The 24,651-nt window shown below is 33.4% G+C and overlaps 1 protein-coding gene across 1 annotated transcript in view; it reads right to left on the bottom strand.

Annotated features, from left to right (window-relative positions):
- The window catches only part of USH2A (usherin), a 795,293-nt gene that overhangs the window by 460,909 nt on the left and 309,733 nt on the right, over nt 1-24,651 (bottom strand). The window contains exon 22 of the mRNA XM_012506628.2: nt 5,678-5,808. Within this exon, the coding sequence (XP_012362082.2) occupies nt 5,678-5,808 (131 nt within the window). The remainder of the gene's footprint in view (nt 1-5,677; nt 5,809-24,651) is intronic.

Here is a 24,651-nt window from a genome sequence, read left to right as displayed (position 1 = left end):
CAAAATTGAATTTAATCATGTGAAGAATGGGAAAATTATAGAAAATTGTTGGAGATAACAATAAATAGAAAATTGTTGGAGATAAAAATAAATACTGTAATTAAAAGTTGTAGTTAACTTTTCTTTATTGTATCTTTTAACAATGGCAAGTGTCCAGTTTGTAATATACAAACACATTTCCAATTTTATGTACTATGAAGAATCTCCTTTTCCCTAAACATTTATTCAATAGAATCCTTTGGATAGTTGGATGACAAACCAAATACATTTTTTATATCTATAGCCTCTATATTGTATTAAATTGTTATGTAAGGAATTTATTACTCGATTTTATTAAGATACTTCAAAAAGAGCAAAGTACACGATGACTTCAAGTTATTTTATAAATATGTGCTAGATAATTACTTCAAAATTCCTTGAAATTCTCTTCATAATTCAAAATTTGGCTATTTTGAATGAATTCAGTAAAAACAATTTTAAAATAACCATCTTGTTTTTTCCTGATAAAAGTCAAGCTATCTGAAAAACAGACAAATTTGAACAAGGCTGGGCATGGTGGCTCATGTCAGTAATCCTAGCACTTTGAGAGGCCAAGGTAAGAGGATTGCTTGAGGCCAGGAGTTCAAGACCAATCTGAGCAAAAGAACAAGACTTTTTCTCTAATTTTTTGAAAATAAAAAAAAAAACAACTAAATCTTTATGTAATCATTACAAAGCTAGACGTTTTAACCCAGAAAAATAGATAATTTTCTTCAGTTATGAGTAGTAGTATCTTACCTACAGTTATTGAGTCAGTCAGCCAGGTAATATGTCAATGGTCATTGATTTACTGAGCATCTACTATGTTCCAAAGACTGTTCTAAGTCCTGAGGAAGTATCTGTGGGCAAAAGATTCATAGACTTTGCCCTCACTGGATCATACAGTCTGATAAGAAAGACACACTAAGTACATAATTACTTGTGTGATGAGTATCAAAAGTATCCACTAGATAATCTCGTCCTCATTTAAAGATTAAAGGAGAAAAACTGGCTTAAAGTGTACCCAAAGTATTTAAAATATAAATAAATGTAATGCCAATAGAAGGCATATGAAATACACTTCTATACTTTTTTAAACCCAGGGTAGCTCTAACTTCATACAAGAAGCTGCATTGATATTACTTTGGAAAAAGAGAGCAAATAAGAGAAGAGTATTCAAAATTTTCACCATCCCTCAGTTTTAACACTTCTTTGTCTAAAAACGAGTGGGGCTTTCAATATAAATTTATAAAATATGTTTAGTACCTGTTTTAGAGTATAAATTCATTGGAAGTAAGGAAGGACACAGTCCTTGCTAGCATGAGCTCTTTGTTTCATATATAGATAGCATCATGACCCATGAGCATTTAGTGTAATGTATCTGATTACATTTTCTCAGCTAGATCCTAAGGCCATCCTGCTCAACCCATATCTTGTATTTTAAAAAATAATTGTCACTTTCCTGAAAACTCAAGCAGCTTTTACCTTATGGAGAGAGATTATTTCAGATAAAAATTTACTTACTAGACATCATTAAACCCTCCTCACCCCCTTTAGCCCCCAACTTGGCTTTAACAATTTTTTTTTTTTTGAAATAGGGTCTCCCTGTCACCCAGGCTGAAGTGCAGTGGCTCAGTCTCGGCTCACTGTAACCTCTACCTCCCGGGTTCAAGCAATTCTCTGCCTCAGTCTCCCGAGTAGCTGGGATTATAGGCACCTGCCACCACACCCAGCTAAGTTTTGTATTTTTAGTAAAAATGGGGTTTCACCATCTTAGCCAGGCTGGTCTTGAACTCCTGACCTCGTAATCCACCCGCCTCGGCCTCCCAAAGTGCTAGGATTACAGGCATAGCCACCACGCCCAGCGGCTTTAACAATTTGGTTAATACTTGGCTGGCACCTACGGACTATGATGTATACAGCTTAGGGTTTGGCTATACAGGGTAGGGACAGAGCAACTGGGGAAACTATTAGCAGTGACGAGTACTCTAAGCAATTGTGTGAATGAGAAGGGTAAGGGGGCAGAAATGATGGACAATGCCCTGTGAATGTTTCCCTGAATTCTGTTACCACGCTTTGCACCAGCCTGTCCAGGTGATCACTGTAAAGGAGATGAAAACAACTAGACCTGCCAGATGAGTTTCCTGGCAGCCATTCTCCGTTAAGCAGTTTGACCCCTTTACCCTTCTATCCTACAGAGTCTTAAGGTATTGCATCCTTTAGAAATAGCAACACCACATGTCAAAAGAGATGGCAGTCATGCTTCAGATTTGGGGAAATCATTTTTGGATTAATTCTCCACTGACTGTCCCATGTTTGGTAGCAGGGTGGCTATAAAAATACTCGAAATCTGTGATGAACAACCAATGGCCAGAATTCCAATGAGTGTCATTCTGTTCATTTCTGTGTTCCCAGTGCATAACCGTGAAGTCCAATAAATTCTTAGCAAAGTTTCATTGAATGAAATAATTCAGTGCTATTCAAATAATTGAATTCAGGGCTAGTTCTATCCCTAAACCACTCTATGACCCTAGTTAAGCCACTTCATCTAAAAGCAGGGATGAAAACAAAATCAACCTCAAGGGGCTACTTCAAGAATGAAATGAGATCATTAACAGGAACTCACTTTGTATACTTTAAAGCTCTATAAGTAAGTGGTCCTGTGATTAGTTTTTTTTCCATCTGGCTTCTTCTTAAATATCTCCAGATACTAACCGGTTGAAGGGGAAAAAGCAGAGCCAGATTTTTCTTTCTCATTGACAGTCTTCCATTTTACTGTACTCTCCCCTTTCTTTTTCTGATTTTTGTTGATTTTTTAACTTAGCATTTGCTCTCCTTTTTAACCTTGTTAATTTGGATGTCCTGAAGAACACTTTTAATTAGTATTAACTTATTTTTCTACAACATTTAAAATCAAACATTTGCCCTATTTATTTTATGAAAACAAAACGTCAGTATAATCTATTCACTTATTCCACCCACACCCCGCCACTAAGCTGGTATCTTCAGAACTTTTAATTCACTCCTTTCCTCTCCTTCAATTCTTACTAATTTTAGCAACAAGTGATTATTCAAGTTTTTTTCTTGCCCTTGCTATACTTCTATTTCAAAGATTCTTATTTGGCACTGTAAAACAGAGTTCTAGTCACTCTATCGTTAAATATTTAGGCATAACTTAATATTGCTAGATTTATTATTCACTGACGCTTCTTCTTTTTATATTTCTGACCCTGTTATTTTTCCTTTTGTCTAGGTTACTTACTGAAATATTTCTTTCCAACCTGGTGCAGAGATGGATTTTTTTTTCTGAATTTATGGATATCAACAACCATCTTTCTTTCATGTTGAAAAGCAGTATAGCATTGTAGCAAAAATCATGGTCTTTGGAGCTCCATTGCTTGTGTTTATAACCTGGCTTGGTCACTTATTAGTGTTGTGACTTGGGGAAAATGAACTTACCCGTGACCTAGATTCCTCACCTGTAAAATGGGAATATTAAGAGTATCTACTTCACAGAGTTGTTGAAAAGTTCAAATGAGTTTATGTGCGTGTGTAGGGCTGTGTGTGTGTGTGTATAGGCATATGTGTGTATGTAAATGTACAAATTGATGTATAGAGAGACCACTTAGAATAATGCCTGGAACAAAGAGGTCTCATAGAAGTATCAGCTTTGCTTAATCTTGGCAGGAAATTGATGAGTCTTTTCAATGGATTTATACTAAATTCCCTCTTAAATCAGATATTCTCTCCTATTTTTTGTTTCATCATTTTATGTTATTCCTCCTTTTCTTGAGCATGTGCTTTTTGTTTTCCTTCTGATTTCTTAGTGACAGTAGTAGTATCTATCTTTCTTGTTTTTGTCACATTTTTATGTATTTTGAGAGATTTCTTCAACTTAATCTTCTGACCTACTAATCTGAGGCTCAAAGTGTCTCTCCTCTAATTAATCTACTTAAAGTTTTCAAATAAAAAATAATATTTTCCATGATGTAATTGAATCAACTTCAGCTGATTTTTTTTAATTTATTTTTTATTTTTTTCAGTTGCCATCTGTCTTGCCTTCTGTGATAGCTGCTGCTTCTTCCTTTTCCTCTGGCTGCAGGATCTGCTTAAGTGTGATGCTATTTCCTTTTGCTTACTCACTGCCCACCTGCTGGCATCCTTTAGGAAGCTGCATTACTAGGGGACACTCAGAAATCTTTGTGTCTGAGGACCTACTGTGCACCAGCCAGGGAGTTAGCAGACCCCTGTCAAGTCATGAGGAGGGAGCCTTTCTGTCCCTGGTCCTTCGAGTGGCCACTGTGTGGCTCTCTCAGCTTCATGAAGCAGGAGGACCTTGGCCTGCTTCTTGAGTCTGGCAGGGTCCTCAGATACACTTGGTACAATAGGCCCTGCCTTTCCTCTCTAAGGTCAATGGATCTCCAGGGTACATGAGGCTGAGATCCTCAGTCATATCACTCAGTCCATGATCCTAGACGCAACTTGGATACAGAGGGTGAACGTTGTGTCTGCTTTACCAATGAAATGTAAAGGTGATTTAGATCATCAGTTTTAAGTTGAAGAACTGAGAAAATGGAAAGCTAATATATTTTACTTAGTCTTACTCATTTCTCAACTACTCACATGCCTAATATAATACCTAATATCAAATGCTCACTGATATTTGTTCAACTCAAGTGAAGACAACTGTTCAGTGCTTTCCCACTGCCCTTAGGAAAAATTCAGATCCTCACATTTGCTTACAAGGCCTTGAATGACTTGGTTTCTACCCAGCTTTTCAATCTACCACCTTTCCCTTTGTCTCTGTTCCCAGCCATAAGAGATTCATCTCAGTGTACTGAGTGTGCCATGTTCTCGTCCACCTCAGGAACTTAATATTTGCTGTTTCCTTAATATTTGCTGCTCACTTTGCCTGGAAACTTTATGCTCAGCACCTTCCTAGGTGGAGATCAGTATCTCCCCTGTACTGCCCCACCTGAAATATACACCCTCACATACAGACATATGCTCTTGTCCTGACCAACTTTTCTTCATTGATTTGTATCTCAGTTAAATATCACATTTCCAGAGAAAATTGACAACTCAGAAAACAATGTGTTTCTTTATTTTACGTTCCTATAACACATAGAATCCTAAATCTTTATTTTGACACAATTTATAATCATTTTAAACTGATTATTTTACTGTATCCTTTGCAGGGGCATGGTCATATTTAACTTTAAAACTATACTAGTCTGCAATGCCCAGCACAATAGTACCCGATAGACACTTAAATATTTGCTGGTGAAACAATGAAAAAAGAAAGACAGGGAAGGAAGAAAAGGGGACATGATTTTTTGCTATTAAGAAAAATAAAAATAGATCTCTTTAAATTTATTTGAAAGTTTTAATCTTCATTATAAGGTGGCATTTTGGTTGTTAAGCCCATAGATTCTCAGTCGGACCATGATGGTTTAAAAGTTAGCTCCGCTATTTTAGCTGAGGGCAAGTCACATTACTTTTGTAAGTTTCATTTTCTTGATTGGCAAAATGGGGATAATAATAGTACTTACCTTACAAGGTTTGAATGAAGATTCAGTGTGAAAACAGAAGTATTTACCTCAGTACCGGGCACCTACTAAATTCTTAAAAATATTAATTTTTATGATTTCTCATTTACCTGAGGATCGAAAAGAAAATAAAGACGTCCCTTCTTCAACTGAAGTGCAAAATACTCTTCCTGATTGCCAGGTGATGCTGCAAAGACAATCAAACCTTCAGGCACTTTTGTTCGAAAGCTGGCCTTAATGCCTGGTAAGACAAGTGTGATCAGCAAATCAGTGCTGGGGTTTTGTTGATTCTTTCTGATAAATGTACATTTACTTTCATTATTATTTATGATGTAGTGAGTACAGTCAGGAAATTATACACAGCAATATACTCGCATGGTCTAGGCCATTTGGTTTTAAATATATCCCATTTTAAATGCCACTCAGTACTTGGAATCTTATGCCTGCGTTCCTGCTAATCAATATATAATGAAGTTTAAATTTATGCAAAACTCATCAACCTAAAAAGACATATTGTCAACCCAAAATTGGATACTCAGAGTATCAATGTGAAAACATTATCAGAGAGTCATAAAAATAAATGGGTTTTTGACACGAGTGAAAGAAACACAGAGGGTCTTGCTTAAAATATGTATGAAGTTTAAAGAATGGGTTCAGTAATAGAAGTTAATATTGGAAAGACCTGCCATGAAGTGGCCTATAGAGGTAATTTCCTGAAACACCATCCTATAACCAAATGGTTTGCAGCCTTCAGAATTTTGGGATCTTTACTGACCCTTCAGAGCACATACTAGCCCTGCATAGCATAGGATATACAATGCTCTTTTCTCATAGAAATTTCCACAGCTTAGGAAGCAGGGGCAATATGCAACAGTCCTATGAATGATGCCTTCCCCCTACCATTACATGGTCCCATCTCCAGCCCTATGAATGATGCCTTCCCCGTACCATTACATGGCCCCATCTCCAGTCCTATGAATGATGCCTTCCCCCTACCATTACATGGCCCCATCTCCAGTCCTACCATTACATGGCCCCATCTCCAGTCCTACCATTACATGGCCCCATCTCCACTCTACTCAGTATCCCTCGTACTCAACACATACTATGGAGCTCTTGCCCTATGTAAGGCTTTTTGCTTAATATATAAAAACTGGCAAGAGACACAATCTCTGTTTTCAAAGAATTTCCAGTTTAGTTGAAAATATTAAATGTATATGTCTTAACAAATTATCCTGTAAGAATCAAATAGGAGCTCAAGACCATATATGAAAATCAAATAACATCTCAAGAACACAATAGTGAATAATGAATGAATACTGATATGAGTAAAAATACAGTCAGCCAGGATAATAAAAATTTAAAGGAAGGAGATCTTCCTTCAGGCTGGGCTGGTAACCAAAAGTCCTACACAGGTGGGTGGTGGTTAACTCAGATTCAATAGACAGCAACTACCCCAGAAACCATGTCTTAAGAGAAAAACTTTAGCTAGGATTTGAAGGCAGGAAAGCAGCTATCATTTGGTGAACATTGAACTGTCGTTTTTTCAACATACATCTGTGGAACACTAACATTTGTTGAATAGTACTCTGCTACACAGCAAAGAAGAAAAACTAATAAGCCTGTAACTGGCATTGAGTTCTAGTTGAGAAAAAAGACAATTAAAAAAAAGTAATGCGATGTGATAAATGGTATAGAGATACATACAAAATACCTGATTAAAAGAAATTGAGGACAGTTTTAGAGAATATAATACTTCAGCTTGTTTTCAGAGAATATGAAGGATTTGGCGGGAATTGTACAAAGGCTTAGAGGTATGGAAAGTTTGAGGAAGGCTGGTTGTGAGGGAGCAAATTACATAAATCTGGAGAAATAGGTGAGACCACATCTGTACAATCTGGCTTGAGAAGTTTGTATAGAAGACAAAGATGAAAAAGAACGCTGTGTTCTAAGTTATTTTTAGAGTACCATTCCTTTAGTCACAGCAAAGGTTAAGTTTAGGATACAAGCTTTAGACTTTCCAAGAAGGCAAATCAAATTTATCCTGGCCTTCTTGACTTCTGCATCTCCATCTTCTATGTTTTATGCTCTTGGCCATTTTCCACAAACTTGTCCTAGTGATTTTTATATCTCATTATTACACACTCTCTTCTTCTCTTACTCTGGTCTGCTTGAGTGTTGTGTTCTTGCTGTCAGATTCAGGAGGCCGTCCTTCCTGGTAACTCTTCCACTCCACAGAATAGAATCGTTTGCCCCAACAAATTGCTTTTCAGTAGTTAAACACACTTGGACTCCTGCTACTAGATGTATTGTTCTCTCTCATCTCCCCTAATAAGTGCACTGAAATGATTGAGCCACCCATTTGAAACTTATCCCATAAATTAATGGAAGAAATTAAAATTTGAGTGGAGAGCAGGAATGGGATTTTCAAAATTGAGACTAGGGCAACAAAATTGATGATGAAATGTAGAGAGGAGACATAACTTAGCTACACAGAAAAGAGGTGAGTGCTGTGCTTTGGGAGAATGAGACAAGGACAGACAAGTAACTGAATTAATAATTGAAAGGATAAACTCTATACATATCAGGAAAGGCACATTAAGACATATTGATATGAGGTGATGGTGTGGGGCAAAATGGTCCATTCTTTTCACCAATTATTGAGGAAAATGGGGTATTAATCACAGAAATAGAAATGTCAGATAAGGAAGGAAATCTGGGGTTAGGAATTATCTTTAGTTTTAGGCATACTGAACTTATGATGTAGAAAATTCTGTCTGCCATTTGGAAATGAGAAACTGAGTATCACAAGAGAAGATGGTGCTAGGAAAATAAATTGGCAATCACCTATCAAAAGCCATGTCTAAGAGACAGATTGTAGAGAAAGAACAAGAGCCTTTAATGGAATGTCCACATTTAAGAAAAGAAAAAAATAAGGGCAAGAATAAAGCTAGATCAAGATAATATTGTAAAATGGAAGCCTAGATAGGAGGGAACTTTAAGGAGGCAAGGTTAGTTAACTGTGTAAACACTTCCAATAGGTCCAGAATAATTAGAAATGAAGAAAAGCTTATGGAGCTGTTAATGACATAATTTTTTTCAGTTGAGTAGAATGGACTGACTCTTGACTGCCGGGCGATAAGGACCGAGGAAATGAATGAGTAGAAGATGGGTACAGAACACGAATTAGAAAAATCTGATAGAGAAAGAAATGAGAGACATAGAAATTAATTATTAGAGTAGACCAGGGAGATAAAAGGAAACATCTACCAGCAGAAACATAGATGTAAAGTCTGGTCTACAACCTGAGCAGAGAACAATTATATTTCTACCAACTCTTTTCTTCTCTTAAGCTTCTCTCCCTATGGTTCAGAGTAACTCTATTTGAGAAATCTTATCTTTCTGTCACCACTTTTTATGTGATATTTGGTATCATATATTATAATAAAACCTGTTCCTATAAAATTACACAGCTTGAGGTTATTTCACAAAAATAGCTGTAATTTGGAACATGAAGAGAGCAAAACTGTCTACCAGTGTGTTGGAGTCATCTATGTGGCAGTAGAGAGGAGAATAAAAACAAGGAATTGGGTGTTGGAAGATATCAATAATTGCTCATTCTGGGAAGACAACTACTTGTCTTTAATTCAAGAGAAATCTGATGAATGAAAATAAATCAGTAAGAATTACAGGAATATTTAGACAAGATACACTTGGGAATCTCATAAAAATTATGCACTATTTAAGAAATATTCAAGTGCATGTGTTTTTCTAAAATATATTATTTAATTTTCAAGTTTTATGCTTATATGAGAAAATGCACTGCTAGTGCAACTAAAATATAATACTTCACACAGATCAAGGAAAATTTCTTAAGAAGGGAAGCTATAGTATAAAAAAAGGCAATTGGATATGATGGTGTATGTGAGACTTTCCCACAGCATTTTCCAAATAATTTAATCTTCTCATTTTTCTCTTTACATTGCCAAAATAAATAATGAATGTCTTTTGCACAAAATCTATGACGAAATTAAAAATGCACACTTTCACTGAAACATCATATTCTTGACAATTAATTATTGCCGTAGATATAGATAAATTCTATCTTTTGAGCCAGATGCTGAAATCATGTAATCAATTCTTTAAATGAACTAAATAAAAAAGAATACATTTAAATATAAACATAATATTTTGATTAACATATAAAACATTTTAAAGAAAATATTATTGACTCTACCGTGAGACAGATTGGTAACACGCATAATTATTCAAAATTATTAACACTCTCTTTTCCTATAAGAAGACTATGTATTTACAGATTCTGAACTATTGACTTAGGCTTAGTGATGTGACTTGTGTTGGCCAAAGAAATGAAAGTGGACATGTGGTGGGCGCAGGAGAGCAGAAATTTTAATACAGCTGTGTAGTTGAACTTGTCTTCCTCTCTGCCTCATGAATGTGTTTCCATCCCGGGCCCAGGAACAAGAACTGTGGATCAGAGCCCAGCAGTGCCAAAATATTTTTGCTTTTAATGTTTGTGTTAAGCTGAAACACTGACTAAAATGGGCAGACAAGTGAAAATTATACTTTTCTCACTTGCTGAAATTTAGGTTTTGATTTTCAAAAAATGAGACAGAAAGGAAATGTTCTAAAGTTCAGTATTTTTCTTTCTAGTGTTTAAATAATAGAGCATTTCATGCATGTCTATATTCATTCATTCAGGAAATATTTAAGGAACACATACTTTGTACAAATGGTATACATGAGATGTGTAAAATAAACTTACATCCATGGCCTAACATTCTAAAAATATGAAAAATTCAAGTTCTACATGGAAATATTTAACTTTCAAGTAAGAGGGTTTACAACTTTAAAATTTAATCATAAAAATCATACACTTTCGAGGCCATGGATTAGGCAAATAATTCTTAAACAATAAACGTGAAGCTATAACATAAAGGGAAAAGTTGATAAATTAGACCATGTTAGAATTAACAACTTTTGGCTAACAAAAGGTATGAGTAAGAGAATGAAAAGACAAATGACATAGTGAGAGAAGATATTTGTAATATGTATATCTGATACCAAGATACATAGCCAGAAAAAAAAAATATGAAAAAGATGGTTGGTATCATTAGTCATCTGAAAACTGCAAAATGAAATGCAATACCGCTAAGTATCCACTAGAATGGCTAAAATGAAAAGGAAACACAAAGTGTAGCCAAATATGTGTGACTACTGTATATGTGTGTGTATACACATACACACAGGTATATATTACATATATTTTATATATAATATTAAATTAAAAAGTAAAATGTTAAATTTATAATATATAATGTAATAATATCTATACATGCAACATTCATAAATTACTAGTTGGTGTGTACAATCTCTTTTAAAAACTGACAGTATCTATTAAGCTATACTTCTGGGCCGGGCACAGTGGCTCACGCCTCTAATCCCAGCACTTTGGGAGGCTGAGGTGGGCAGATCACGAGGTCAGGAGATCGAGACAATCCTGGATAACATGTGAAACCTTGTCTCTACTAAAAGTACAAAAAATTTAGCCGGGCGTGGTGGCGGGCGCCTGTAGTCTCAGCTACTCAGGAGACTGAGCCAGGAGAATGGTGTGAACCCGGAAAGCGGAGCTTGCAGTGAGTGGAGATTGCGCCACTGCACTCCAGCCTGGGCGACAGAGCGAGATTCCGCCTCAAAACAAACAAACAAAAAAGTTATCCTTGTATCTTTTGATATGTGTATCTTTTTATCCAGCTGTTCTACTCCTGGATCTATATCCAGCCCCACCCGAATGCATAGGGTCAAAAGATATACAAGTATGTTTATAGCAAGACCTTTTATTACACCTTCAAACTGAAACATACACACATGTCACTCAACTGTACAAACAACAAATATAGCATGAGAATGAACAACTATATAGATGAATCTCACAAACATGGATATGTAAGAGACACTAAGAACACAGGAATATATACTGTATGATCCCATTTATATCAAGTTCAAAACCAGACAAAAATCCATGTATGATGTTAGAAGTCAAAATAGAGGTAATCCTGGCTGGGATTTAGAAAGGGCACAAGGCAGGCCCACTAGGGGCCCAGTAGTGTTCTATTTTGTACTGTGGGTGCTGGGTACACAGGGCTGTCCAGGTTATAAAAGTGGGTCAACCTGTACACTGCTACTTTTTGCACTTTTCTGTATGTATAGACTTCAACACAAACATTTTTCAAAAACCAAATGTGTCTCTCTTGAACTAAGAAACATAAAAAGCCATCCAAAAGCCTTTATTCTAGTCAATTTAACTTTGTTATTGCAGATACAGAAAAATGTAAGACATTTCAAAATGATCGGAAGTTGTCAGGTAATAGCCATACAAAGCTATTGTAAGAACAAAAAGAAATCAAGAACTAATACATTTCAGCTGATGAAAATTTTGCCTTCCAAAATCGAAATCAAGAGAAGGAACCTGTAATACAAGTCCCTAGTATGAATGAAAAAGCTCCTAAAAAGTTACTATAGATTTTTTAATCTTTTATCAGAAATTTAAATTCTTACAATGGACATGTAGAATATATAAAAAAATCCTACAACTCAATAAAAAGCCAAGCAACCCAATGGAAAATGAGCAAAACGTCTAAACAATCACTTGACTAAAAATTCTGATATGCAAATAACCAACGCTCACAAGAAAGATGTTCAGTGTCATCGTTCATCCAGGAAGTGCAAATTAAAACTACAATGAGACACATCTCCATACTCACTAGAATGGCTAAAATTAAAAACACCAAAATCTGCTGAACAGGTAATGCAATGGAAACTCTCATACATTGCTAATGTAAAGGCAAAATTGAACAATCATTTTGGAAAACTGCTTGGCATTTTCTAAGTTAAACATATACCTAGCCTAATCCAGTCTTCGACTTACCTTTTCATTTTTTTCTTTAATTTGAAGTTTTTATTCTTTTTTTTATACTTCAAGTTTTAGGGTACATGTGCACAACATGCACGTTAGTTATATATGTATACATGTGCCATGTTGGTGTGCTGCACCCAGTAACTCGTCATTTAACATTAGGTATATCTCCTAATGCTATCCCTCCCCCCTCCCCCCACCCCACAACAGGCCCTGGTGTGTGATGTTCCCTTCTTCTGTCCATGTGTTCTCATTGTTCAATTCCCACCTATGAATGAGAACATGTGGTGTTTGTTTTTTTGTCCTTGCGATAGTTTGCTGAGAATGATGGTTTCCAGCTTCATCCATGTCCCTACAAAGGACATGAACTCATCATTTTTTATGGTTGCATAGTGTTCCATGGTGTATATGTGCCACATTTTCTTAATCCAGACTATCACTGTTGGACATAGACCAACGGAACAGAACAGAGCCTTCAGAAATAATGCCACATATCTACAACCATCTGATCTTTGACAAACCTGACAAAAACAAGAAATGGGGAAACGATTCCCTATTTAATAAATGGTGCTGGGAAAACTGGCTAGCCATATGTAGAAAGCTGAAACTGGATCCCTTCCTTACACCTTATACAGAAATTAATTCAATATGGATTAAAGACTTAAATATTAGACCTAAAACCATAAAAACCCTACAAGAAAACCTAGGCAATATCATTCAGGACATAGGCATGGGCAAGGACTTCATGTCTAAAACACCAAAAGCAATGGCAACAAGAGCCAAAATTGACAAATGGGATCTAATTAAACTAAAGAGCTTCTGCACAGCAAAAGAAACTACCATCAGCGCGAACAGGCAACCTACAGAATGGGATAAAATTTTTGCAATCTACTCATCTGACAAAGGGCTAATATCCAGAATCTACAATGAACTCCAACAAATTTGCAAGAAAAAAACAAACAACCCCATCAAAAAGTGGGCGAAGGATATAAACAGACACTTCTCAAAAGAAAACATTTATGCAGCCAACAGACACATGAAAAAATGCTCTTCATCACTGGCCATCAGAGAAATGCAAATCAAAACCGCAACGAGATACCATCTCACACCAGTTAGAATGGCGATCATTTTCTTAACATTTTTGATGAAGTTGAATTTATCATTTTTAATGGTGAGTGCTTTGTTTGTACCTTGCCTGAGAAATCTTTACCAACACCAAGATGATCAAGATATTTTCTCATTTTTCTTCTAGAAGCTTTATAATTTCAGCTTTTATTTATTAGGTCTATGAACCCATCTCAAATTAAATTGTATGCATGATGTGAGATAGCGGTCAAGCTTTATTATTTTTTTGACTCCTATACACTATACAGTACCATTTGTTGAAAAGATAGTACTCTCCCCATTGAATTGCCTTAGCTCTATCAAATGTTACTTGACATTGGAAGTCTGAGTCTACTTCTGATTAATTTGCCAGTACTTACACAAATACTATAGTCTTAATTATTATGGCTTTATTTTAAATCTTGAAATAAGATGGCTAAGTCAGCCATTTTTTTAATACTTTATTCAATAGTATTTTGGATATTCTAGGTCTTTCAACTTGTAGAATCAAGTTGGGAATTTCTTCAAAAAAGCTTGCTCTAATTTTGATTGGAATTACATTAAATGAATAAATCGACTTCAGGAAAATGGCTATTTTAACAATATTTTGTTTTTCATCCACAAACATCATAAATCTTCATCTATTTAGGTTTACATTGATTTTTCTAAGTTATGTTTTATAGCTTTGGCTATACAAATATTTTCATTTATTTTGTTAAATTTAAATGCTATATTTTGCATATTCTTTTAAACCCAACTTTATTTGTTTAAATTGTTTATTGCTAGTATGTTCAATTAATTTTATTTATATTAACATTGTATTCTGCAATCTTTCTAAGTTCATTTATTAGTTTTAACACTTTTTCAAAGATTGTTCAAAGTATTTACATACAAAATTATGTCAATGACAAATACATTTTCTTTTCCTTTTCAATATTTATGACTTTTATATTATCGTATTGTTTTAGCAGTGTCTAGAACTACTGGTAAAGTTTGAACTAAAACTTGATCCCTATCTTAAAAGCAAAACATGCACTATTTCACTTTTTTATATATGTATATAAAATATATATAAGTATATTAAGTACATATAAGTATATATAATAAATATATATAATATATACTTTTTGCCTGCTTTATGGTCCAGCATATTAGCTGTAGAGTATTTGTGGTGTACATTTCATATATGTATGTGTGTATATATATATATATACACACACACATATATTCTGTAGAATATTTGCAGTGGTCCTTTATCTCTCCTATTCTTAGTTTGCTGAAAGTTTTCATTATGAGTAGGTATAAGATTTTGTGAAATGTTTTTCAGCTCTGTTGAGATAATATGATATTTTGCTATACTATTTCCTCTATTAATGTGGTAAATCATATTGATAGATTTTTAAAATTAATCCAAAATATTTTTTTCTCTCTCTTCCTCTCCTTTTCTCTCTCCCCCTCCTTCTCTCCCCTTACCACTCTCCACTCCCCAACACCCATCATTCTTGCAAACCAATTCTGGGCTTTGCTTTCTGTTTCTATTTAATTGATATCCAATTTTGTCTTAATTTTTTTTTATTTCTTATTACTTTGGTCTTAATTTGTTGTTTTTTGCCTGTTTTAAGAAGAAGATTAGGAAAGCTTGGACTTTTTTCTTCTAAGATAACCATTTAACCTATACATTTCTCTCCAGGCATTACTTGAGGTGCATTCCAAAAAGCTCATGTTATACTTTATTTTTTAATTGTTAAAAAATTCCCTTTTTCTTAATTGATAGGGCATTTAGAAATGTGTTGTTTAATTTGAAGTATTTAGAAAAGTTCCAGATAGTATTCTCAGATTGATTTCTAATTTAATTCTATATAAACAGAGAATATACTCTGACTTCAACTTTCGAAATGTATTAAGATTCTTTTATGGCCTAGCATATTAGCTGTAGAATATTTGTAGTGTACATACTTTCAAATGTACATACTTTCCATGTACATTTGAAAAACAATAGCTATTTTCCAGTTTTGTATAGAATGTACAATAACTGTCACTGAAGTTTGTTGATAGTGTGTTTGACTTTTCTGTATTTTTATAGATTTTTATCAACTTCTTTTATTAAGTACTAAGAAAGTCATTTAAAAATCTCAAAATATAGGAGAGAATTTGTCTATTTTGTCCTTTAGTTTGTAAACTTCTGCTTTATGTATTTTGAAACTCTATTACTACATATTAGCACATTTAGGATAATTTATTCTTAACCAATTGACTATCATTATAAAATGTCTATTTAGTAATATTACTGGTCTTAAAGGTTATTTTGGCTGATATAAATATTGCCACTACCATTTTCTTATGACAAATGTTTCATGGTCTATTTTTTCCATCCTTTTACTTTTAAGCTTTTTATGTTTTTATACTTAAAGTATGTTTCTTGTACACACTTTATGAGTCTTGCTTATTTAGCCAGTTTAATCATCTATTCTTTTTGATTGTTGTGTTATGTGCATTTATATTCAACATAATTATTAATATGTTTTGAACTTAATTTTACTATCTTGTTATTTGAATTCTCTCTTTTCTTACTTTCTTCTTCTTCTTTTTTTTTTTTTTTTTGCATTTGCTGTTTGTTATGGATTAGAGGAGTTACCTTAACATTCCATTTTTCTACCTTTTTCATCTCCCTAGCTAGACTTTAGACTTTTTAAAATGGCTCTCTAAGGATCATCATATGCATTCTTAACACACATATTATCACAAATTAACATTATACTACTTAACATATAAGATCCTTACAGCAACTTACTTCCATTTACCATTGTCCAATTATTTGTACTATTTTTTCATACAGTTTAATTTTATATATGTTGTAAACAGCAGAATATATTAAATGTCTTGTTTTCACTAATCGAATGTCCTCGAAAGAATTTTTAATAATATTTTCTGTTTATTCACATTTTTAATTTCAATCTTCCTTCATTCTTTCCTCACATTTGAGTTATTATTGGTATTTTTTTAGCCTAAAAAATTTTTAGCACTTCTTCTAATGCAAGACTATTCATGATATAGTAACTCATTTTTTAATCTAAAAATGTCTTTCAAATTATTTTTGAATAATATATTCACTGAATATAGAATTGAGATTGGTGTTTTAAAGTTTCTAAAGATATTCTATTATCTTCTAGCCTCAATTATTTTTGACAAAATGTTAGCCTTCATTCCTTTCATTGTTCTCTTCTATGTAGTGTCTTTTTCCTTTTCTCTAGCTGATTTTAAGGTTTTTATTTCCTTAATCTTTTTTTTTTTAGTAATTAGACTGCGAGTATATAAGATGTGGTTATATTATATTTATTCTACTTGGAATTCATTGAGTGTCTTGCATTTTTAGGTTGTTTCATCATCAAATTTGAATATTTAGCAACAGTTATTTCTTCAAATATTTTCTGCCTATTTCTTCTTCCTGGAACCCACATCTCCATGTATGTTAAATATCCTGATATTATTCCACATGTTATCAATCTGTTTTTTTTTAAACCTATTTTTCTCTTTATTTTTGTTTGGTTACTTCATAATGATATGTGTTTAAATTCATTAATCTTTTATTCTGCAATGACCAGTTTGCTAGTATATTTATCCAATAAAGTTTTTATTGTAAATTTATACTTTTCAGATCTAGGATTTCCATTTTATTTCTTCTTAGAGCTATCGTTTATCTCTTAAAATATTTTATCTTTTCACCCATTATATGAATTTTACCTTTAAATTTTTTAAAATGTTTACAATATTTGCTTTAAATTCTTTGCTTTCTAATTACAGTAATTTGGCAATCTGTGGATATATTTCTACTGACTATGTAGAACTGAAGTTGGGCTTTAATTACATTTAGTTCACTTGTGTTTAGCTCAACCTTCAACCATTGGTGATGCCACCTTTTGGATCTTATCCATATTTCAGCTAGCATGGAACTTGGCTGGGATTATAAATATTTTTGGTTCATATTTGGATTAAATTTATTCATAATTCTGGAATCCAATCATGGCAAGATTTCATAGGAATCCACTTCTAGGGCCTCTTCGACTGATATTATCTTAGCAAAATTCAAGTGTGGAGGATAATAGTGGAACCTGGGGCTGAGATACTTGCTTTGGCATTTAGACTTCTAGATCCAATTTCATCTTACTAGGCCACATTGTTGTCTAAGGGTGAATGGTTTCCTCTTGACCTTAAAAATTCTCCCCATCTACAGTAGAATACTCTTTTGCTGTTTGAACAAGTGCTTAGCCTCAAATATGGAAGCTGCCACAGCACGCTGATCACCTATGAAGCACTTATTTCTTCCTAAAATTCAGTTCAGCCAGGGTTTTCTGCATTGGTTGCTCCTTGATAGACTCATAGAAAAAGATATTTCTTTAGTCTGGTTTTCTTGTTACCATGAAAGTGAAGTTCTTTCCCACTCTTCTACACCCCAATTTGAAACAGAAGTTTCTAATTATTTTATGAGTAATTTTGTGAGAACAGGAATGCAACTGTTTTATATATATTTCTCTTGACTCCAGTCAATTTGCAGATTGTTCAACTGGTTCTATATTTTCAATGGATTATCTTGTATTTTACAGGAAATATTATCAGAAAATAATAATTATCTGATCAATTTATGTCCAACTTTTAAACTCCTATTTCTTACTGCATTAATCAGACCTCTGCAACAGTGGTAAGTGATAGCAGTGATAAATTCTTCTCTTTTTAACACTATTTTATGTTTTGTAAAAATTGACATTTATCTACATATTTGTTCAATTGTCTAATCATCTTCATATTCAATATTTTTTCTTGTAAATTCTGAATCTTTCTTACTTAAAGATATACCTGTATTTTCCAAATGTACCCTTTATAGAGATGATTTCTCACAAGAATTTTTCAAAAATTTAGGATAGCCTTTAAGCCAGACATTTTCTATTTCTAGCCTTCAATAACAAGGTTAACAATTTTTTACTTTAGAAACAGATATTAATCCATGGGTTTAGAAAAGTCAATCAAGTATCACATGATGTTAAAAATAACAAAAACAAAACAAAAACCCAGCCAGGCACAGTATCAGATGCCTATAGGCTCAGCTATTTGGGAGCCCAAGGCAGGAGGATGGCTTGAACCAAGGAGTTTGAGTCCAGCCCGGGCAAGATAGCGACATAGTGAGACCCTGTCTCTAAAACAAAACAAAACAAAACAAAAAACTAACAACAAATACTAGTTAACTTTTAGCAGGAAGAAAAAAAATGGATTAATGAAAGGAAGAAATGAAAACATCAGCCTACATTAAAACATAAAACTAGAGAAAATAAACAGTAGACAATAACTTAAAGATACATTAGTTCCATTAACTTGCCTTTGCTTTCACCAAAATACATGTTTGCTCTGAATAATAAAGATAAACAAGAAAGGCATAATACTTATTTTAAGGGAAACCCGTCCTATAGTAGTAGAAGTATTTGCATCCAAATGAGTACAAAATATTATAAAGACCCAGTACAAGAGGGATATGTAATCTACAGGTAAAAAATAGCAAAAAAGTGATGAATTTTGTTGAAATGAGAGCAAAATGATATACAGAAAAAGTTCACAGAAGCTGTGATGGTTGAGCAGGACTGTGAAGAATGAATTAAAATTCAGTGGGTGCACAATGAAGTGAAGGTCATTACAGGGCATCAATAAATAAATGTTCATAGAAAGGAAGAAATTGCAGTCAAAGAGAAAGCACTTTCTTCAAACTACTACCACCACCAGACTGTCTGTTTCTTGTTGATTTTTATAACTACCCGTATCTGGCCAGGCATGGTGGCTCACGCCTGTAATCCCAGCACTTTGGGAGGTCGAGGCAGGTGGATCACTTTAGGTCAGGAGTTTGAGACCAGCCTAGCCAACATGGTAAAACCCGATCTCTACCAAAAATACAAAAATTAGTTGGGCATGTTGGCACACTTGTAATCCCAGCTACTCGGGAGGCTGAGGCAAGATAATTACTTGAACCCTGGAGGCGGAGGTTAGAGGTTGCAGTGAACTGAGATCGTGCCACTGCACTCTAGCCTGGGTGACAGAGTGAGATGCCATCTCAAAAAAAAAAAACAAAAAAACAAAACAAAAAAAAACTACCTGTATCTGCAGTCTGCCTAGTATTCCCTGTTTATATCATAGAAGAAAGTATCAAACCAAAGTGTTGAGACGAGGGTGAAAGGTGTCAGAATCTGGTGCTATCGCTAAATTCTCCTTCTCCTTCAGATACATTAACCAAATCCATTGATCTCAGTCCTAGGTATATGACAAACAACACATTCTTCAAATCCTGCTAGGAAACACATGAAATAAATGAGTAGAGCTTACGGATCTAAAGCATGTTCTTTGACTCATATTCAACAGAAAATTCCAATATTATAATCAGAATGATATGACTCCGTTTAAAAAAAACTATCAGAAACTTTAAAAAATGCTTTATTAAACTAGTAGAATAAATTGGTCAAAGATGTATAAAGAACTGCGGAAAAACAAGACGAATAAAATATGCCAATACACTACTCAAAATATACTTTTTTCAGGAAACTAGAGTATGGAAAATCTAGTATGCATAGGCTCCTGAAACTAAAAAGAAAATTTTCACATAAAATTAATTTATTCTATTAGCTAGGTATTTTCTTATTCTTGCACACATAAAGACAGCAGAAACCCCTTGGTTTTATTATCAAATATCCCTTCAGCTTCATTCCTACTCAATCCAATTGCTCAGAGATGGATTTCCAGTGCCTAGTTAGTGCATTAGGGAATGTAAAAGTTCATTTTCATATAGAAGTAACTCTGGCTATATAGTTTAATTTAAATTATGCAAAACAGTCCCTAAATTAGAAAAACTTTTTCTTTTTACTTGACTGCCATTAGGTGGTGCTAGAAATGTCTCCATTCATAAACTATTTATGGCTACAAGCTCTATAAATACATGAATAACAAAATCTCCATTGATTATATTTGACAAAATAACAGTTCAAAACTAACCTGAAAATATGAGTGCCCTGGAATGAATCCCCAAACATTCCTTAGAATACCAAAGTTGTGTTATCTTATTATTTAAACATGTATTTTTTCTTCCTTTTGAAAATTATTTTTTTTCAGTTGCTTACTACAAAAGAATTCAATAAATATTAGATTAGCATTCTAAAAATTACAATGGAACTATAGCTTAGGATTAAAAAGTAGGGAAATACCTGAGGAAAAAAACAAGAATAACATGCTTTAATGTAAAAGAAGTGTTGAGAAATGATTTCATTCTGATCTGTATAAAACAAAGAAATGTGTTTATGAAAACTTTTAGGTTGTGGGGTGTGAAGGTTTGTTGCATACATGAATTCGTGTCATGGGGGTTCGATGAACAGATGATTTCATTATACAAGAATTAAGCCCAATACCCAATAGTTATCTTTTCTGCTCCTCTCCCTTCTCCCTCCCTTCACCCTCAAATAGACCCCAGTGTCTGTTGTTCCTTTGTGTTCACGAGTTCTCATTATTTAATTCCCCCTTATAAGTGAGAACATGCAGTATTTAGATTTCTGTTCCTGCATTAGTTTGCTAACGATAACGGCCTCCAGCTCTATGTGCCTGCAAAAGACATGACCTTGTTCTTTTTCATGGCTGCATGGTATCTCATGCTGTATATGTACCACATTTTCTTTATCTAGTCTGTCATTGATGGGCATTTAGGTTGATTCTGTGTCTTTGCTATTGTAAATAGTGCTGCAATGAACACCCGTGAGTATGTGTCCTTGTGGTAGAATGATTTATATTCTTCTGGGTATATACCCAGTAATGGGATTGCTGGGTCAAATAGTAGTTCTGCTTTTAGATCAAAGAATGTTTTCTTTCATCTTTTGAAATAATCTCCCATTCCTTCCTTGGAACTATTAAAATCTGTAGCTGTCTAAATGTGACCTTTATAAGGACTTATCATGTTTTACAACCTCCAAATGATAAAAAAACAAGAAAGTAATATCCACCAGATAGTTTATGAAATACATATACATGCTATAGTGCTCATTTCCTGAGCAGAATAGCCCATATGTTCCTACTCTTAAATGGAGATACTGAATTGCATGATCTCTAAAATCTGTAGTAGTGTGTGAATTTATAAATTAATGAAGTGAAATTGTCATCTCACCGCCTTTTCATTTCTGAGTTCACGGCAAGAAACTTCTCAAGTTGTGTAATTTCCTTTCCATACGAATAGTTTTCAACCACTGTCAGGCAAAACATTTCTAGCACTAGGAATAGTTTGGCCTGGCATTTCTGGAAAGACACCAACTAGTATTCAATAGATTTAAAATGAAATCTTATTCTAGTTTTAATTTGTATTTCCAAGATGAATAGTGACTTTGATCTTTCATCATAGTTCTTCATTTGGATACTTTTTTGTCATTTGTGCATCCTTATTATTGATTTGTAAGCGTTTTTTCCACATTAAGGGTATTGTTTCTTTGTCGCATGTTAAAGTCGTTTACTTTTTTTTGACAATTGGCTTTTAAATGTTATTTTTAAATGTAAAAAGGGGGTCTATTTTTGTTTTAAAATCTAAATTTTTTCATTAATGGTGTCTCCCTTTGCTTTTTATAATTGGGCTTCCTAGCCCAGAATTTGTAACTTACTTATATTTTTCCCATTCATTTTCTGTATTTTTATATTTAATTTTCTGGAAAAAGTAAAGTATTAAATAAAAAATTTGTAATTTATTTTGACATGTAAAGTGAGATAGGGATATATTTCAGTTTTCTTTCTTACTTACAAATTTACTAAAAAAATTGCTTTTTTTAGTAAATTTTTAAAATTCTGCTTTTAGTTACCTATCAACTCATTCACTCTTTCGTACTAATATTAAAATAATTATCATAAGTTCTTCTTTTCTCTTTTCCTTAAATAGATCCTGCACATTTCTTGTTAAGCTATAGTGCTTATTATATATTTAACTGATATTAAGAAACAGATCATTTTCAGATTTGTTATTGCTGAATTATAGAAAAAATATTTATTTTTATGTATTTATTTATAGCTAACCATCTCATTGTACTTCTGTTATTTATAATAGGTTTTGATGGTTTTTTTAGGTATAAACTTATTTTCTGGAAAAAGTTGATAATTTCATCTATTCCTTTTCAACAGCCATAATTCTTTTTTCTGTCATTACACATGGGTTATATCATCCAGAACAACACTAAATAACAGTGGAGGTGATAAGCATTATTCATTGTCCCTAACTGGTAAAAATTGATATCATTTTTAAACCCTTAAGTAAAATGTTGACTCTTGGTTTTTCCACTTATTATTTTTGTCTTAGGTAACTATGTTTCTAGTTCATTTTTTACATAATTTTATTCCTCCTCTTAGCATACACTTCTTGAGTTGCTATTCTGTGAAAGATAAGTAAAGCTGACTACCATGCATTTTAAATTTTTAGGAAACTTTAGGCTAAAAGATGAAGAAAGCAGTTAGGGGATATTATCCAGAAAGAAAACATTTTAGGTGAGTGGTAAACCATGAAAAAATGAAATTTCCAGTGAAAGGATTCACCAGCGCGAACACCAATAGCAACCAACATGTTCAAATATGACATGCCACCAGATGCCATAAAAGAACAACTCAGGTCTTCCCCTGAATAGCTTTTTAATCTTAGCTACAAATATAGAACTATAGGCTTATATGTATGTAAAATTTTAAGTTAAAATATAGATACAGATATATAGATATTAATAGATATCTGTGGTTATTTAGATGTATATTTTCATAGATATATATCGATCTATATACAGCTACCTATTTATATCTGTATCCATATGTATATATAGAGAGAGCTCTATCCAGGCAGATATAGGTATCTATGTATCTTTCCATCCCTCTCCAAATTATCAACCCCAAATTGCCCTTACAAACCAAGATATTTATTTATTTTTGTTTTGTTTTGTTTTGTTTTGTTTGAGACAGGGTCTTTCTCTGTTGTAAGGCTTGAGTGCAGTGGCGTGATCACGGCTTACTGCAGCATTGACCTCCTGGACTCAAACAATCCTCAGCAATTCTCCAACCTCAGCCTCCTGAGTAGCTGGGACTACAAGCATGTGCCATCACACCCAGCTAATTTTAAAAAAATTTTTTGTAGAAACAGGGTCTCACTACACTGCTCAGGCTAGTCTAGAACTCCTGGACTAAGCAATTCTCCCTCTTCAGCTTCCCAAAGTGCTGGGATTACAGGTGTGAGCCACTGTGCCAGGTACCAAGATATTCATGCAATTGTTAATACAAGATCAAGATTTCTCAAGAAAAATTATATAAAAGTACATTATAAAAGAGACTTTTAAAATCAGAGTATATAATTAAAAAGTAAATTATAAAAATATACTTGAATTTATTATAAAAAATATTTTTCTTAATCAGAACGCTTCTATCAACATCCAAGTGTTGTACATTTTTATCCTCCCTTTATACATACTATATTTATTCAATTCCCATCACCTTAATAGCCATAATATTTCATCTATTACATAAATACACCTCACACTGAATTCATTTTGGAAAACAACTGTGTCTCGAATTGAAGTCATAATAGTCTAAAATACAAATTGAATGCCATTTAATGGCAATTGAATTATGAATTGTAGAAATCTACATAAAGGACTTGCTTGTTTTGTAAAGCAAAAGAGAAAATTCAGGATGCATTTTTGTTTTTTGAAATAATTTCTATTTTACCTTGACACCTTGTAAAATTTTTAGTATTTTAACAAGTGACTCTATCAAATAAAGCATTTAAGCTTAGGTTAAAGCAAAATGTTGGTACTAATTGTAGTTATAAAAATATTTTTAATAAAAATGAGTTTTTATCATTACTTTGTGCTTCTATAAAATTAAATAACTTTTTACATATTTTTATAAAACACATTAGTTCTAGTTTCATGTTTTATACCTCAAATAAGATCCAGGTGCATGCATAGATACATGTATATAAATTATATTTCATATTTGTAATTGCACATTTACATA

This window comes from Nomascus leucogenys, chromosome 5, assembly GCF_006542625.1.
Source record: "Nomascus leucogenys isolate Asia chromosome 5, Asia_NLE_v1, whole genome shotgun sequence".
NCBI classification, from domain to species: Eukaryota; Metazoa; Chordata; class Mammalia; order Primates; family Hylobatidae; genus Nomascus; species Nomascus leucogenys.
Note: the sequence above shows the minus strand (reverse complement) of the source record. Positions and strands in the feature narration are given on the sequence as shown.